Below are 14272 nucleotides of genomic sequence, written 5' to 3' on the forward strand. Positions count from 1 at the left end.
CGGGATTGTTGATACGGTTTGGTGTTACCCCCTCCACTTTTTCCCATTGCCACCGAATTGGTGAAAGCCGCCAACCGGACTGCCCCCCGTTCACTGTGGGCCCTCCGAGGCACCCCAGGCCCACATCAACCAATCTGCAGTCGCATGTAAACGTTTCTAGATGCACGCCGTCGCATACAGCATCGCGCGCGCGTGCAGCAAAGTGACCCTTAAACTCATGCACAGTTTGTCTAGCCTGGATCCAGAACGTACATGGATTGGTGATGGCCGCCGCTCAATCCCAGCCAGGATTATCCTGTGCTAATGGATTGGTGATTTTCACCAATCCAGTGTCACCAATCGGCCATAGCGGTACGGTAATGCTGTCGTCTTGACCCATGCCAGAACTCATGCCATAGGAAGTAATCCGGCTTAATTGCATTTGTGACATCAACAATTTTAACACACAACACAATACCACGATTCTATGGGGACAGGCTTTCACATATAGACTCTCCCCAAGAACCATACACATTTTCCGATGCGTGGTACATAGTCACATTAGAAAGTAACTTGGAGAATTCCAACAGCGCTTTTTGGATCCGCACGTTTGAACCCAACGGCTGAGTACTTGCCCCAGGCAGCAGGCGTTGACTTAGTGCCACTCCGAACAGTATTGTTGTGATCCGCAAGTTTGAACCCAACAGCTGAGTACTTGCCCCAGGCGGCAGGCGTTGACTTAGTCGTTTCACTCCGAACAGTATTGTTGTGATCCGCAAGTTTGAACCCAACAGCTGAGTACTTGCCCCAGGCGGCAGGCGTTGACTTAGTCGTTTCACTCCGAACAGTATTGTTGTGATCCGCAAGTTTGAACCCAACAGCTGAGTACTTGCCCCAGGCGGCAGGCGTTGACTTAGTCGTTTCACTCCGAACAGTATTGTTGTGATCCGCAAGTTTGAACCCAACAGCTGAGTACTTGCCCCAGGCGGCAGGCGTTGACCTAAGTCGTTTTCCGCACTGCCTGGTCCAGATATGCAGACTGTAAACAGATAGCTTTTCAACTGTAATGGCACAAGCGCGTTGACCTGAGACAGCTCGTGTTCAGAATCGCTGTTCCGAATATGCAGCTGATACCGTGCAGGAGCTTAGACCATGGTCTGTCCCAGACCGCGCACAAACAACATGCAGCAGATCCACCTTTTTCCAAAGCCGCATGAACCAAAACCTCTGTGAATTGCAGACCGCCCAGAGAGGAGCCGCCAGTTTAACTCCAGATCCTTGTCCATGTCCTGTGTGACATATCCCTGTGACTCCAGTTTGGGCAGCTCAGTCCAGAACCCTATTTCCTTTCAAAAAGCAGCTGATCTCAGTATTATCTAACAAATGATGTACAACTGTAGCCCAGGGAAAAGTCTGTCTGGAAGATGTACTTGGATATTTGTACATGACATTGATTCTGTCTGTCATTCCGAATAATTAATAATCTCCTAGGAATTACATTTTTTCACCAGAAGGCATGAAATCTGACACAAATGAGATGGGAGTGGCCACTAGTCAACCAGGACATGCAACCTCCTAAATTGTAAAGGGTAGTACTATACCCGAATCCACATTTTTTAACAAGGGATGTGGACACCGAACACATTCTGACACCCCCAATATCGAAAAGCAAACCGTTAGCGCTTATGAGGCGATTTAACAACGGGGACAACATGCAGGACGCTGATGCTGCATTGCACAGCTGAGATCAGCTGTGATATGCATGCCCGGATGATGTGTGGCCAGTTGCACCGTATGGCGCTACACTGATATGCATTTCGACAACTGAGATCAGCTGTGCAATGCAGCTGATCTCAGTTGTCGAAATGCATATCAGCGTAGCGCCATACGGTGCAACTGGCCACACATCATCCGGGCATGCATATGCAGAGACCAAGACAGAAACGGGGCTGGCTCCATCATTGCAGTCCGAAAGCGACCCATGCAGGAAGCGTAACATTGCTGACAAGACACGATACATGTCATGAGTAGCGCTACTTTATCACGCCAACTTACGACAGCAGCAACGTGACATACATGCGTTCAGGTGACACACAGCAGCATTTCTAAAATGTCTCAAATGAAAAAAAATCCGGTAGAAGCAGGAAAGTCTACCGCATGGATTAACAGGCAGCTGCCACGCAACGACGACAAACAAACGGTGCTCGAATGGTTAATCATGGATCCGACTAGCTAAGCTTGTCCGGTTAACAACGGCGTTGGCATAGTAATGTCATTCAATAGTAGTTGAACAATTCTGCTCGCAAGGAGCAGTGAACTGCAATCGCGAAGGAGTCCATTCTTGCGGACTATAACGTTTGCAGACACTATTGCTTACCTACACATAATGAATGCGTAATACAGTCGGTAAGTGCGCATGTTTCAATGACAAAGGTATGTTCTGCGTATCATCCAGCAGACCACCACTGTTAGTCCAGAACGTCAACACAGTCAAGGCGTACACCTGTAAACTGTCGCTTTCACAACTGTTCATGTACATTGGCAAATGCGTTATGGCATTACCTGCGGTTGCATGTCTGTTGGCGTTCACTACCTGCAGGGCCAAGGCATCCGGAGGTGAAAAAAAGGCATGCCGAATGCGAAATGAAATAAGCTTCAGTCATGTTAAACATATGCAATAATGAAGGATTGGAGGCGATAGAAGGCACGCACTCATCAGAGAAATAAGATGGCGGCCGGCTGGCCTTGTCCACGGATAAGCCGCCTTGTGCCTATTAGGAATGCAAGGCCCTGCGCTGATGGAATGAAATATGAAGCACTGTGCTTAACAGTATGAATGTAAGTAGGTACCGAAGATGCGAATGTGCCACATATATGAGGATCGTTTAAGTGGGCCTTATCCGTAGCATCAAGTATTCCCTGTGACAATGAATGTCGTTACCATCGTGCATGACCCTTAGCCAATAAACTGTTGATAGTAGCAACGATGCATTTCTAGCAAACAAGCAGCTGTTAATCACGACAAAACTAGGGCTCTAAGAGGGGCTGTTACTTGGCGAGCCGGCACGATGGCATATGACCTGTTGGAAGTATTAATAATGGAATCTATTCACTTTTGGTAATGACCTGTCATATTAGCCCGGCTGGGCATCTTGCGCCCCGCTAGCTCATATGGATGCGTTGCAACGCATGCGTTATGATTGCGCAATCATATGACCAATTGGGCATGCATAATCCGAGACATATCGTGGCACTGGCTATGTTGAGTCATAAAATTCTATCTGCCCGTGACGGTCAGGTATTCATGCAGCTTGTGCTGAGTAGTAAAAGTGTCAAGTTCCGCACGTGAGCAGGGGCATCCACTGTATAAAACCGGAGGCGACAGATGGTGTACTGGTACTGAAGCGGGTATGGCGGGGGACCTGTGTGTCAATCACCTTACAGGCCTCCAGTCTCCCAGTCTGGGGCAGGCTCCCACTCTGGCCTGCACCCTCCCAGCCTCCTAGGTCTGGCCAACCTGGCCCCAAGCCTCTCAACCAATGCCCTTTGCAAACTCCCAAACTCTTGGGATCTCTGCCTCACAACTTCCCAGCCTCACAGTCCCCGAGTCTCCCAGACTTCCAGGCTCCCAGACTAGTAACCTCCCAAACTCTCAGGCTCCCAAACTCTCAGTACCAAGACTCACAGGCTCCCTGGCTCCTAGCCCCCTAGGCTCCTATTCTCACAGGCTCCATATCTCCCAGGCTCCCTGGCTCACAGTCTCCCAGGCTCTCAGTCTTCCAAACTCCCATGCTCCCAGGCCTCTAAATTCCCATTTCCCAGCGGCTGATAGTACACACTATTCCTACTCATATTGGCCTCCACGCTGGACAAGAAAGGTCGCTGCTGCTCATTGTTTTTGTTGTTGCTGATGATGTTGCTGGTCATACACAAGCCACGCTGGTCACTACGTGATTATGAATGGTGTTACTAATGCACATGTCATGAAGCATCCAAAACAGCTGCATGAGCAGCAGCTTTGCGGAGATTCTCAAGGTACTCCACGGGGTGCAGATAACGCTGGCCAATTCTGTTGCATGAATTCAAAGGCAGGAGAGCAGGAGCAACACACACAGTGCAAAATGAGTATTGGCATGTATGTGGGGGCCTTTTCACATACATTCTAAACATCATAGCTTGACTTCATCCAAACATTAGTTGGCATGACATACAAGTGCTGCAGAAGAATAAGGCTGAGCAGGAAATGAGGATAACCATGCTTTATGACTACCCAGGCACAGACATTGTGGCAGCCCAGTACTCACTCCTCGGGTTTTTTGTTGTACTCCTCCACAAGGAACCCGAGTACTTCACGGCGCTTGTCTTCCGGGGGCAGGGTGTCCGACATGAGCATCATAATACGGACACGCATGTAGTCACGCAGCAGAGAAGCATTACTTGGTAGGAACCAGGTCTTGCACATGAATGTGCTTGCATCCGCGGCTTCAGGTCGAGGGTCCAGCGCACGCACATCTGTTTTGTTGTTGTTGGGTTTAGGGTGCAAACATGGTAATTGCAGGTCTACTTTTGTGTGTGTGTGTGTGTGTGTGTGTGTGTACGTGTGTTGAGTGTGTTGTGTGTGTGTGTGTGTGTGTGTGTGTGTGTGTGCAGACATGGGTTTTCATCCAATGCATTTGGTATTGTGCAGGAAAGGTTGGAGCTGCCCTACTGGAGTACATGTAGGTAATCATGTATTCAACACAGCCCACCTTATACGAAAGTTAGGGTTAAGGGGCCTACTAGCATAAATACAACAGTACCCCTACTTTTGACATATTGAACCTGCTTTTGGCTGTCACATAACAGCTTCTGCCTGGTGATACCAGTTGCATCCCTGCCATGCAGGGGCAGCAGCTGGTACAAACGAACAGGAGTAGCAAAACAGTTGCACTTCAGAATATGCCAATCTTAACTTCATGATGGACTTAGGGTTTGGACATGATAGGACTTGCACACAAGACATGTACATTACCCACCTGGAGCAGAACTCCCTTTGCTCAAAACACAGCGTGGGTTTGCCGACATGAAGAAGTCCACGTAGCACAGCAGGAACAACCCACAGTCTACCGTATTATTTTGGCTTGGGATGCGTTCAGCCATGCTGGTGCCAGGCACCTCACTCCAGTACAAGCCGAAATCAGGCATGTTTATGTCAGCTGCAGCGAGTCTCTCCTTGCAGCTACGTGGTACCGAATCCAGCCCTTCATCTGTCATCTTGCACTGCCACTCAAGTGCAAGGTAGCCGCGCAGCACCGCAAAGATGGCTTGTGAATCGTGTGTTCCTGGAGCCATGTCATTAAACATCGTCAGTCGTTAATTTATAATCCCCTATGATGGAATGAAATGACAGGGCTGCCCCAATGGCTGAGGGACATGTGTCAGCCGCAGCCGCATATTCACACCACCTGATGGAAGGTTTTACATGCCCTTTGTCCATGTTACATGTATTCTACAGCATGCATTCATGTCAACCTAGTAAACCATCCTACTGACATTGTGTCTTCAACCCTGCCGCAGGATTACATGCAAAACATGCATGTAATCTGCTTCAATTAGTAACTACCCTAACTTGCTATCTGCCTGCAAAATATTTGTCTCCACACAGTCCACGTATGCAAATTGTACATCCAGCAGCAGGCGTTCACGACCTACACACATATCCAAGTAACTTACCTTCCATAGAGTTCAGGTGCAGCATGAGGGGCTTGACACATGTAGCATCCTGCAAAACGCCACATGCCTGCTGTGCCCCCACTGCAGGTAGCAGGTTCTCCTGAATCCATGTCGCGATGCTGCCAGGATGACAAATAATTACTAGCGACCAGTGTTGTTGCCCATTGATGGGCACGACAATGTAGTCTTTGCTGAACAGGTCCACGTTCTGAACATGTCATGAATGGGCATCAGACAATCATTCGATTGCAACACAATATTTGAAGACACCTGGAGTGCTTGTTAGGGTCATGGTCGTCGAGTTATTCTAATGGAATGACACATACAAGGCCTATGCAACTGGTCAACATACCTTGGTCCACCTCTTCACCAGGTTGTGATCCTCCTCAGCAATCAAGGTGCAACCGGCTAAGCCACTGTGCTTCTCTAGCAGCTTTGTGAAAAAGAAGGGGCTGAAGATGTGGAATCGCTGCTGTACGTCTGCTGACAAGCGGCTCTCGATGTACCTGGAAGTGGGCTCAAGCAGTGTTCCATCAAACAAAGGACCCCATGCAAACCTATGTCTTAGGGTTGTACATGGAGCACAGGGCAAGTAATGCAGTAAACAGGTCACAGCACTTGAACCCCACCATCCTTGCAACCTATACTTGGGGTCCTGCACTCTATTGGGGACAACTGCCTGTTGCCCTACCGACACCATAATTTTCCAACTTGTAACTGTTACATTAGAGGTAGCCTCCTGCTTGCGGTTTGGCATTCCGGGGATGCTTTCAAACCCAAGCTTCCACACAGCAAGCAGCAAGCTTACTTCAGGAAAAATTCGATGCACGTGTCATTCAGCATTTCATCGGGCTGTAGCTGCATCAAGTCCTCAACCCTCACAGTGATGCTTCCCACGCCCCCACGTGGGGGGAAGGTGCAGATAACGCCGGCCAGCATTGCTAACGTCGTGTCCTTGGTCAGCTTGGCTGCCCCTTGACCGCAGTACCGCTGCCAAAGCCACATGTGATGTTGATGAGCCTGCCGACAAACCGGTTTGGACACAATGACCGTGGGATGAACTTTGCTAAGGCTGCCTTGGCACGAATTGGTGAAAGATGATGACCAGTCAGTCATGAGGTATAAAGAGAGCGCTGCTGAACAAGGGCTACTGCATATGCGGGTGAAGTGCCCTAGTACGACCATGCTATGTAGCCAAGGCAAAGCAGATTACAGAGCTCATGATCAGGCTTCGAGGAGTGGTGCCATCAGAAGTGCACTACTAGGGTGCATATGCGATCAGCTGCCTGTCTTCCACACGAACTTCAGCAGCTGGTTTGTCAGGCTGCTATAGACGCAAAGCGCCCGTGTGCTAAACACCTTCAGAGTTCAGGGAGAACATGTCATGAAGCCGCTATGTCCTGGCTTGTTACCTGCGTCGCCTTGTATCCATATATGGCATTGGACAGCAAAAGAGAAGTGACATGAACATTTTTTGTAGGCATGCATGGCAACCGCCGACCCTCATTATGCTACTATGGTGCGGGATCCCTACATACATCTGTACATTTGCTTGCCGCCTCTTCCTTTGCCGCCTTGATCCCCTGCCGCCTTTACCCCTGCCCCCTCCTCCCCAGCCGCCTCCGCCCCTGCCGCCTTCACCTCTATTCCCTTCCGCCTCTGCCCATGCCGCCTCTATCCCCTACTGCTTTCTCCCCCGCCGTTTCCTCCTGCCGCCTACACCCCTTCCGCATCTATCCCCTGCCCCCTCTGCCCTTGCCTCCTTGATCCCCAGCCGCCTCCACCCATGCCCTTTAAACCCCTCACGCCTCAATCCCCTGCCAACTCCTCTCCTGCCGCTTCAGCCCCTGCCGCCGCCGACCCTGCCCCCTCTACCTCTGCCCCCTCCTCCCCAGCCGCCTCCGCCCTGCCGCCTTCACCTCTATCCCCCGCCGCCTCTTCCCTTGCCGCCTCGATCCCCTGCCGCCTCCACCCCTGCCCTCTAAACCCCTGCCCCCTCCTCCACAGCCGCCTCTGCCCCTGCCCCCTCCACCCCTGCCCGTGCCGCCACTATTCCCTGCCGCCTCTATCCCCCGCCGCCTCCTCGCCTGCCGCCTCCTCGCCTGCCACCTCTATCCCCTGCCGCCTAAGCCTCTGCCATCTCTATCCCCTGCCGCCTGTGGCCCTTCCACCCCCCCCCTCCCACCTCGCTCCCTCTCTCTCCTGTTGAAAGGAATACAAGCACCACGGTGCATTGCGTCTGTGAGAGCCAACCCATGCCAAGCCACTAAGGAACCCATGTGGTGCATGAAAACTTGGCATGCACAAATCCCCATTCACAACCCCCTTTTCCTCCCCTTATCCCACATACATCCCTCCCTTGTGGCCGTGAGCTCGGCCACAGTCTGTAACAGGCGATGAAAGCAGAACCGCTGACTGCGGGCATCTCTGCGAGGAGCTGCGGGTTGACCACTGGCGCTCTTGTGGCCCACGGCCACAAGTGGTGAGTCACTCCAATAATGAGCACATTGGCAAATGCGCATTTGCAACGCTGAGCATCAGGACATGGATTTCGGTGGCGGCATAGCTCTCACGGTGAGAGGAGCTGTACATTTAGCTAGGACAGACTTTGGGTTTCTAACCGACATGTCCGTTGTACGACGGAACCGTGAGACCAGGACGCCCTCCCCGACCTGCAACAGCTGTTTGAATCGAGCTCGAAGCTGTAATGCATATTCACGTGTACATGTCTTCCTTTTCTTCGCGGCCAGCTGTTGCAACACTCGATTCCACGTCTAAACCAGTAAGCGCCTCGAATTAACGTTGGCAAATATTTGAATGACATACAACCTATTGAAAACGTCTGGATAAGTTCAATCCAATTCAAGCAAGGACTTGACACCTGGGAAGGAACGAATGACATGGCAAAGCGAGGGCTTGCTTGTAGAGTGCAAACACAAGGGATAGCTTTCGGATGTAGCGGCGGTCACTCCAAAGTTGGCTTAGAGGCATGGAATTATGATACGGCCGAAATTCCGCGGAATTTGCACGTCGAGTCAGCAGGTACCGTGGCCACAGCGGATCGTAAACGATCATGTACAATCTTCTTTGATATACATTTCTTATGGCACTGACACTTCCTGGATCGTATGCTAAGCACGATACGGCAAGGTACCACTGCAGCTGTCGGACATGCGTGCAACGATGGGAATAATTGTTGATGGAGACACAAATGACTTTGTTATGCCATTTCCTGTTACAAATGATGGAGAAGAGAGGCAACAACAGGAAGGGCCTTATGGCAGTGCGATACCCATTTTCGTGCTAAGCTTGTGCTGAACATCCAAAGCCAAGTTCAGCTTATCAGATTCATGCACACAGTTAATGATGCCCCTGAGGACACGGGCCGTTGAGAAACGGTTTGTCCGACAGTTACGCACTGGGCGTAATGCCCAACTTGCCAAACAGCTTGCATTATAATGCAATTAAGCTGGGTTAACTGGGCATAAGGAATAAAGGACGACGCTGGCGCGGCCAGAGGATGACACTGCTGCCGCGGCCAGAGCTCCCTGATGCAATAATAGCAAGCACTGTCAATTCCGAAGCATGTCCTTAAAAAAACGTGTTCCTCTATTAATTAATTCCCTGGCCCGGTAAAATGCATTTTATGGAAGGCGAGTGGGACACTATGGAAACAAAGTACCGTATGGAAGACGAGCAACGCTTTATGGAAGACAGACTGAGGATGGCACTCCTGACGTGCTGCTGCATTACAAGCAAGAAGTGTCAATAAAGAAGTATGTACCTGTGAAAATAGACAACAAAAACAAGTGCAGTTCGGGCATTCCATATCCCCCCAGAAGTGCATTTTACGGATAGGGAACCCATTTCATGGATAGGGAACCCATTTCACGGATAGGAAACCCCATTTCACGGATAGGAAACCCCATAATATGGATCCTGAACCATTTATGGACGATGGCTTTTCCCAGAGTGGACGATATTTTGGTCTTCAGTAAGACCAAGGCCGAGCATGAACAACACCTAAGGGTGGTGTTGTCCGTGCTTCGAAAGCACGAATTCAAGGCAAAGATGTCTAAGTGTCAGTTCAACCGGACCGAACTGCACTTCCTGGGCCACGTAGTCAGCCGTGACGGCTTGAAAGTAGACGAGCGCAAAGTTAAAGTTGTTAAAGACTGGCCGGTACCAACCGACGCCTCCAAACTGCGCGCGTTTCTTGGCTTAGCCAATTATTTTCGGAGGTTCATCCAGGGTTATTCCTCTCTCGTGGCCCCCCTCACAACCCTAACAAGTGCGAAGGTGCCCTTCCACTGGACAAAGGAGTGTGATACTGCCTTTCAGGGTGTGAAAGATGCCTTGACAAACGCACCAGTATTAAAACTCCCTGAGCTTGACAAACCCTTCGTAGTTTGGTCTGATGCTTCGCTGCATGGCACTGGCGCCGTCTTGTTACAAGACGACCGACCCGTTGCTTATACATCTTCAAAATTCAGCAGCGCGGAATACAATTATTCCACTACAGATCAAGAATGCTTGGGCACAGTCCTGGCAATGGAAGAATGGCGTTGTTACTTGGAAGGTGCGAGTCATGTCACCCTAGTAACGGACCATCAACCTTTGGTCTATCTGCAAGAGCAGAAAAGCGCTGATAAACTTTCCAGAAGGCAAGCTCGATGGTTGGAACGATTGTCTCGATTCCAGTTTACTTGGGAGTACCGCCCCGGACGGATTAATGTCGCAGACCCTATTAGTCAGGTTCACGACATGGTGCTAAATGTGCTTACGGCCTCGCTGGCGGACAGCGACTTGGGACACCGAATCAAAAGCGGGTACGACGGTGATCCGAACCTTGCTAAAAATAAGGTAGCCAAGCTGCAGTTAAAACGAAGGAATGGATTCTGGTATCGGGGAAACCAGCTCTATGTCCCTCACAACGCTGAACTGCGAAGAGACATCTTGACAGAGTATCATGATGTCCCATACGCAGGCCACCGCGGTATTGACCGCACCAAACAAGCGATCGCACAAACATATTGGTGGCCAGGGCTTGACTCTGACGTCAAAGAACACGTCAAATCATGTCCCATTGTCAGCATAACAAGCCAACAAATGCTAAGCCGGGTGGATTACTGCAGCCCCTTCCCATTCCAACGGAGGTGTGGGAAAGCGTGACAATGGATTTGGTTACGCAGCTACCGACATCCCGCAATGGGCACGATGCGATTGTAGTGTTCGTGGACCGGCTGAGCAAAATGACGCACTTTGCTCCCACACACACAACCGCTACAGCTGAAGATGTAGCCCGCCTCTTTGTGGCTACCGTCTTCAGGCAGCACGGCCTTCCAAAGAACATTATTTCAGACCGGGACTCTCACTTCACAAGCAACTTCTGGAAGGAAACATTTCGCCTGTTGGGCACCCACCTCTATATGAGCACAGCTTTTCACCCGCAAACAGACGGGCAAACGGAACGCATGAATCGTGTTCTGGAAGAGACACTCAGGCACTACATCTCACCCACTCAAGATGATTGGGATGAGCATTTGCCACTGATTGAGTTTGCCATAAACAACTCAAAACAGAAGGCAACGGGGACAACTCCGTTTTCCCTGAATGGTGTTCGGCAACCGCGTGTTCCGGTTGACCTTCACCTAAAAACCAAGGTGCCGGCCGCTCAGAAGCAAGAAGCAATGCTTCGCGAGCGTATAAGCAAAGCTAAAAAGTGTCTCTTGGCTGCGCAGCAAGTCCAAAAGGACGACGCCGACATGCATAGGCGTCCAGTGCGTTACGAGGTTGGGCAGAAAGTGCTGTTAAGTACCAAAAATATTACATTAAAAACCCCTGGAACCAAGAAGCTGATGCCCAAGTTCATCGGCCCATACACGGTTGTTGCTCGCGTGGGCGAAGCTGCGGTAAAACTGGACTTACCGGCGGCCTCCCGCCTACACCCGGTCTTCCACGTCTCTTTGTTGAAATTGTACAAAGAAGACGTAAAGCGACAGCCACCGGCGCCACTCGTCATTGAGGGTGAACCGTATTTTATGGTCGAAGCCATTGTCGACCATCGTGATGTTTCAGTCCGAGGGGGACGTGGAAAGACACGTCGAGAGTACCCTACCAAAATGGAAGCGTGCTAAAGAACGTTCCTGAGAACGCTAAGAATGCTAAGAACGGCTTAAGAATGCTGGTGCTGCTGAGAATGATCTTATGCCAGTCTCAAGCATTCTTATGACGGTTTTAAGAAAGAATGGCTTTGAGAATGCAACAGTGCGGAAAACTTAGCAGAAACACGCACAAGTTACAGTGGTTTGCCCCTTCCATATATAGTTCAAGCAGGAAACAGAGAGTCAGTCCTGTATTCTGAAATAAGTTCATAGTGCTGAAATCATCCACAAGACCGACCATGAGGGCCCCTACTGCTCTGGACCCGCGGGTAAGGCCCTTCGAAAACTAGTACTGGCTGGCACCAGGAAGTCGCCCCAGTATACAAGTGAAGCAGACACGCCCCAACAATCAACTATCCAACGAAGGATTTAGTCAGTCAACGTATGGAACGGGCCCCAAGCAATTTCTGTCGATTTGCATATTAATGTGCCACTCCCATTACCTATTACTTCACAATACGTCCCTGTGCACAACATGTGCACAACATTCATTCGGTTATCCATCAGCCATACCATCAGCTGTACCTTCATTGAGAAGCCCTGCCCAGGCCACGGTCCGACCATTCGAGGGCCTGGGCGACCATGCCCACCAGTCCCCACGATTTGCCCTCCACTCCACCGATGTGTTACTAACGATTGCCCCTCAAGAGCAAGCCACAAGGGATTCAGAGGTCTTGCAGCGCTAATATTAATGTGCTGCTACCGTGACCTCGCCCATGGGGTCTGCGGCTGCAGGGCCTCCCAGCCAGCCACCCGCATGAAGCTGTAGCTTCTTGAAAGAACACACAGGGCGCCCCGCTTACTGGGATGTGGCAAGATGTGCACTCGGCAAGGCGCAACATCCTCAGCCAGGTAGTAACGAGAGCCTGTGTTGGACACACTGGCAGCCCTTGCGTCCACCAAGGGGACATTCATGAACTGGTCGACTGCAACTTCGGCATCACTGTTGTTCCCCAGCAGGGGAGCATGCCATTCGACCTCCAGCACCACATCGAACTTATCCCTGTTCAATGGCGACCTGTAGCGGTACAAGCCCAGCACCTTCCCCGCCCACATTTTGTCGCTGGAGTTGCATCTCCGGGTGATGAACCAGCAGGCCTGTGATGTCTTAGGCTTGTTGCTATCGAATGCAGTGAGCTCCACGTTGTTGTTGAGCTTGATGGCCACGAGCTTCTCCAAGAACCTGCCTGCGAGATGTATACCACTGATTGGCTTTGACCCCAACAGCAAACCCGGCTGCACCCACACATCTTGGCACCACAGCTCACTGAGGCAGCACTTGGCAAGCACCTACAGATGCAGGCAAGAGGCACACCAGCAGATAGGTACGTCACGGTCGCTCAAGGTGGTGAGTGTATTTACCAAGTTGTAGCGATGAAGACAGGCATGCATCGCAGGGCAGTCACACCAGGTTTCACACCTTGTTCCGCATGGACACAGAGCCATGGCTGTCCCGGTGCAACAGCGTCCTTCTTGAGTGGGTCCTTAGCCTCATGTGTGAAAGATAGTCGGACAGGAATGGCCCCGGGGTCGTGTCATCAGTCCACTGCTCCCACAGCCAGGCGGTGAAGACACCAAATAAATCAGAGTAGTCGGTGCTGTGGCGCAGGTAAGTCTCATGCATCTCCAGGAGGAAGCCTTCCGGAAGGTTCTCGCGCCATGCCTGCTTAAATCCTATTGCAGCGTTTCCGGAGAAAGTGTCAACGCTGGGGCCGGTGGAATTAGTGACTGTCCAATACGCCTTCTGCTGATGGGTCAACTTTCCAGCGGACACGGCGTCCTGTGGGGGTTCAAAAGTGCAGAGGCCCTCGGGTAACCTCTCAGCAGCTAGAATCACCGACTCCTTATGTATCCAGCTGCGCATACAGGTAGCCTCGGGGTACTGCTTGTTCTTCATCAGCTTCACCAAATGGTTCCATAGTGATTCGTAGCCCCACATCGCGGTTGTGAAACTTGGCCCAAGGTGTTCAATTCGCTCCGCGAGGTGCAGCAGCTGATGCAACTTCATGTCTAGCTCGCAGGAAGGCAGGTGAATCTCCATCAGTGTCACGGCACGAGCGACGCCATGTAGGATTGGCAAGCAGTCCTCCCGCGGCACGGCCTTGTCCATCAGGAAGGACACGCTGCAGAGCAGCTGCAGCATCACCTCAAGCTGAGGAGAACCGATTCCAGTGGCGTGGCCAAAGATGTAGGCTCCATATGGGCTAGCAAGAAAGCACTATGTGTGCATCTTCACACTCTTTCCGGGCTTGAAGAGGCTGCGCAGGCGTGATCCGCCACCGTCCCTTGAGGGGATGACTGCTGCCACCGATCCCACAGCTGAGGCCATCCGATCAACGCTGGGTGTCAACCATGGCGTCCCCTCCCACGTCCATCTGTTGACGTTGAGCTCATGCCTGCAAGAGTGATGTGCACAG

The 14272-nt window shown here is 51.2% G+C and overlaps 3 protein-coding genes across 3 annotated transcripts in view; all 3 read right to left on the reverse strand.

Annotated features, from left to right (window-relative positions):
• Positions 1-540: 540 nt before the first annotated feature.
• Positions 541-2053, reverse strand: VOLCADRAFT_108003 (uncharacterized protein; the record flags this gene model as incomplete). Its single annotated transcript, XM_002958162.1, has 2 exons — positions 541-1040; positions 2035-2053. The coding sequence occupies 2 exons, from the start codon at positions 2051-2053 to the stop codon at positions 541-543; spliced, it is 519 nt and encodes a 172-aa protein (XP_002958208.1).
• A 1907-nt stretch (positions 2054-3960) lies between these two features.
• On the reverse strand, positions 3961-6807 carry VOLCADRAFT_99390 (uncharacterized protein; the record flags this gene model as incomplete). The annotated part of the gene is made up of 6 exons (XM_002958163.1): positions 3961-4048; positions 4284-4491; positions 4995-5300; positions 5692-5899; positions 6044-6254; positions 6500-6807. The coding sequence occupies 6 exons, from the start codon at positions 6805-6807 to the stop codon at positions 3961-3963; spliced, it is 1329 nt and encodes a 442-aa protein (XP_002958209.1).
• A 5747-nt stretch (positions 6808-12554) lies between these two features.
• jtnpB3 (jordan transposition protein) overlaps positions 12555-14272 on the reverse strand; it is a gene marked incomplete at its 3' end in the record, with an annotated part of 9661 nt that continues 7943 nt past the window's right edge. Inside the window, exons 16-17 of the mRNA XM_002958164.1 lie at positions 13276-14007; positions 12555-13145 (exon numbers count right to left, since the gene is read on the reverse strand). Coding sequence (XP_002958210.1) covers positions 12555-13145; positions 13276-14007 — 1323 coding nt within the window. The remainder of the gene's footprint in view (positions 13146-13275; positions 14008-14272) is intronic.

This window comes from Volvox carteri, assembly GCF_000143455.1.
Source record: "Volvox carteri f. nagariensis unplaced genomic scaffold VOLCAscaffold_87, whole genome shotgun sequence".
Classification (NCBI taxonomy): Eukaryota; Viridiplantae; Chlorophyta; class Chlorophyceae; order Chlamydomonadales; family Volvocaceae; genus Volvox; species Volvox carteri.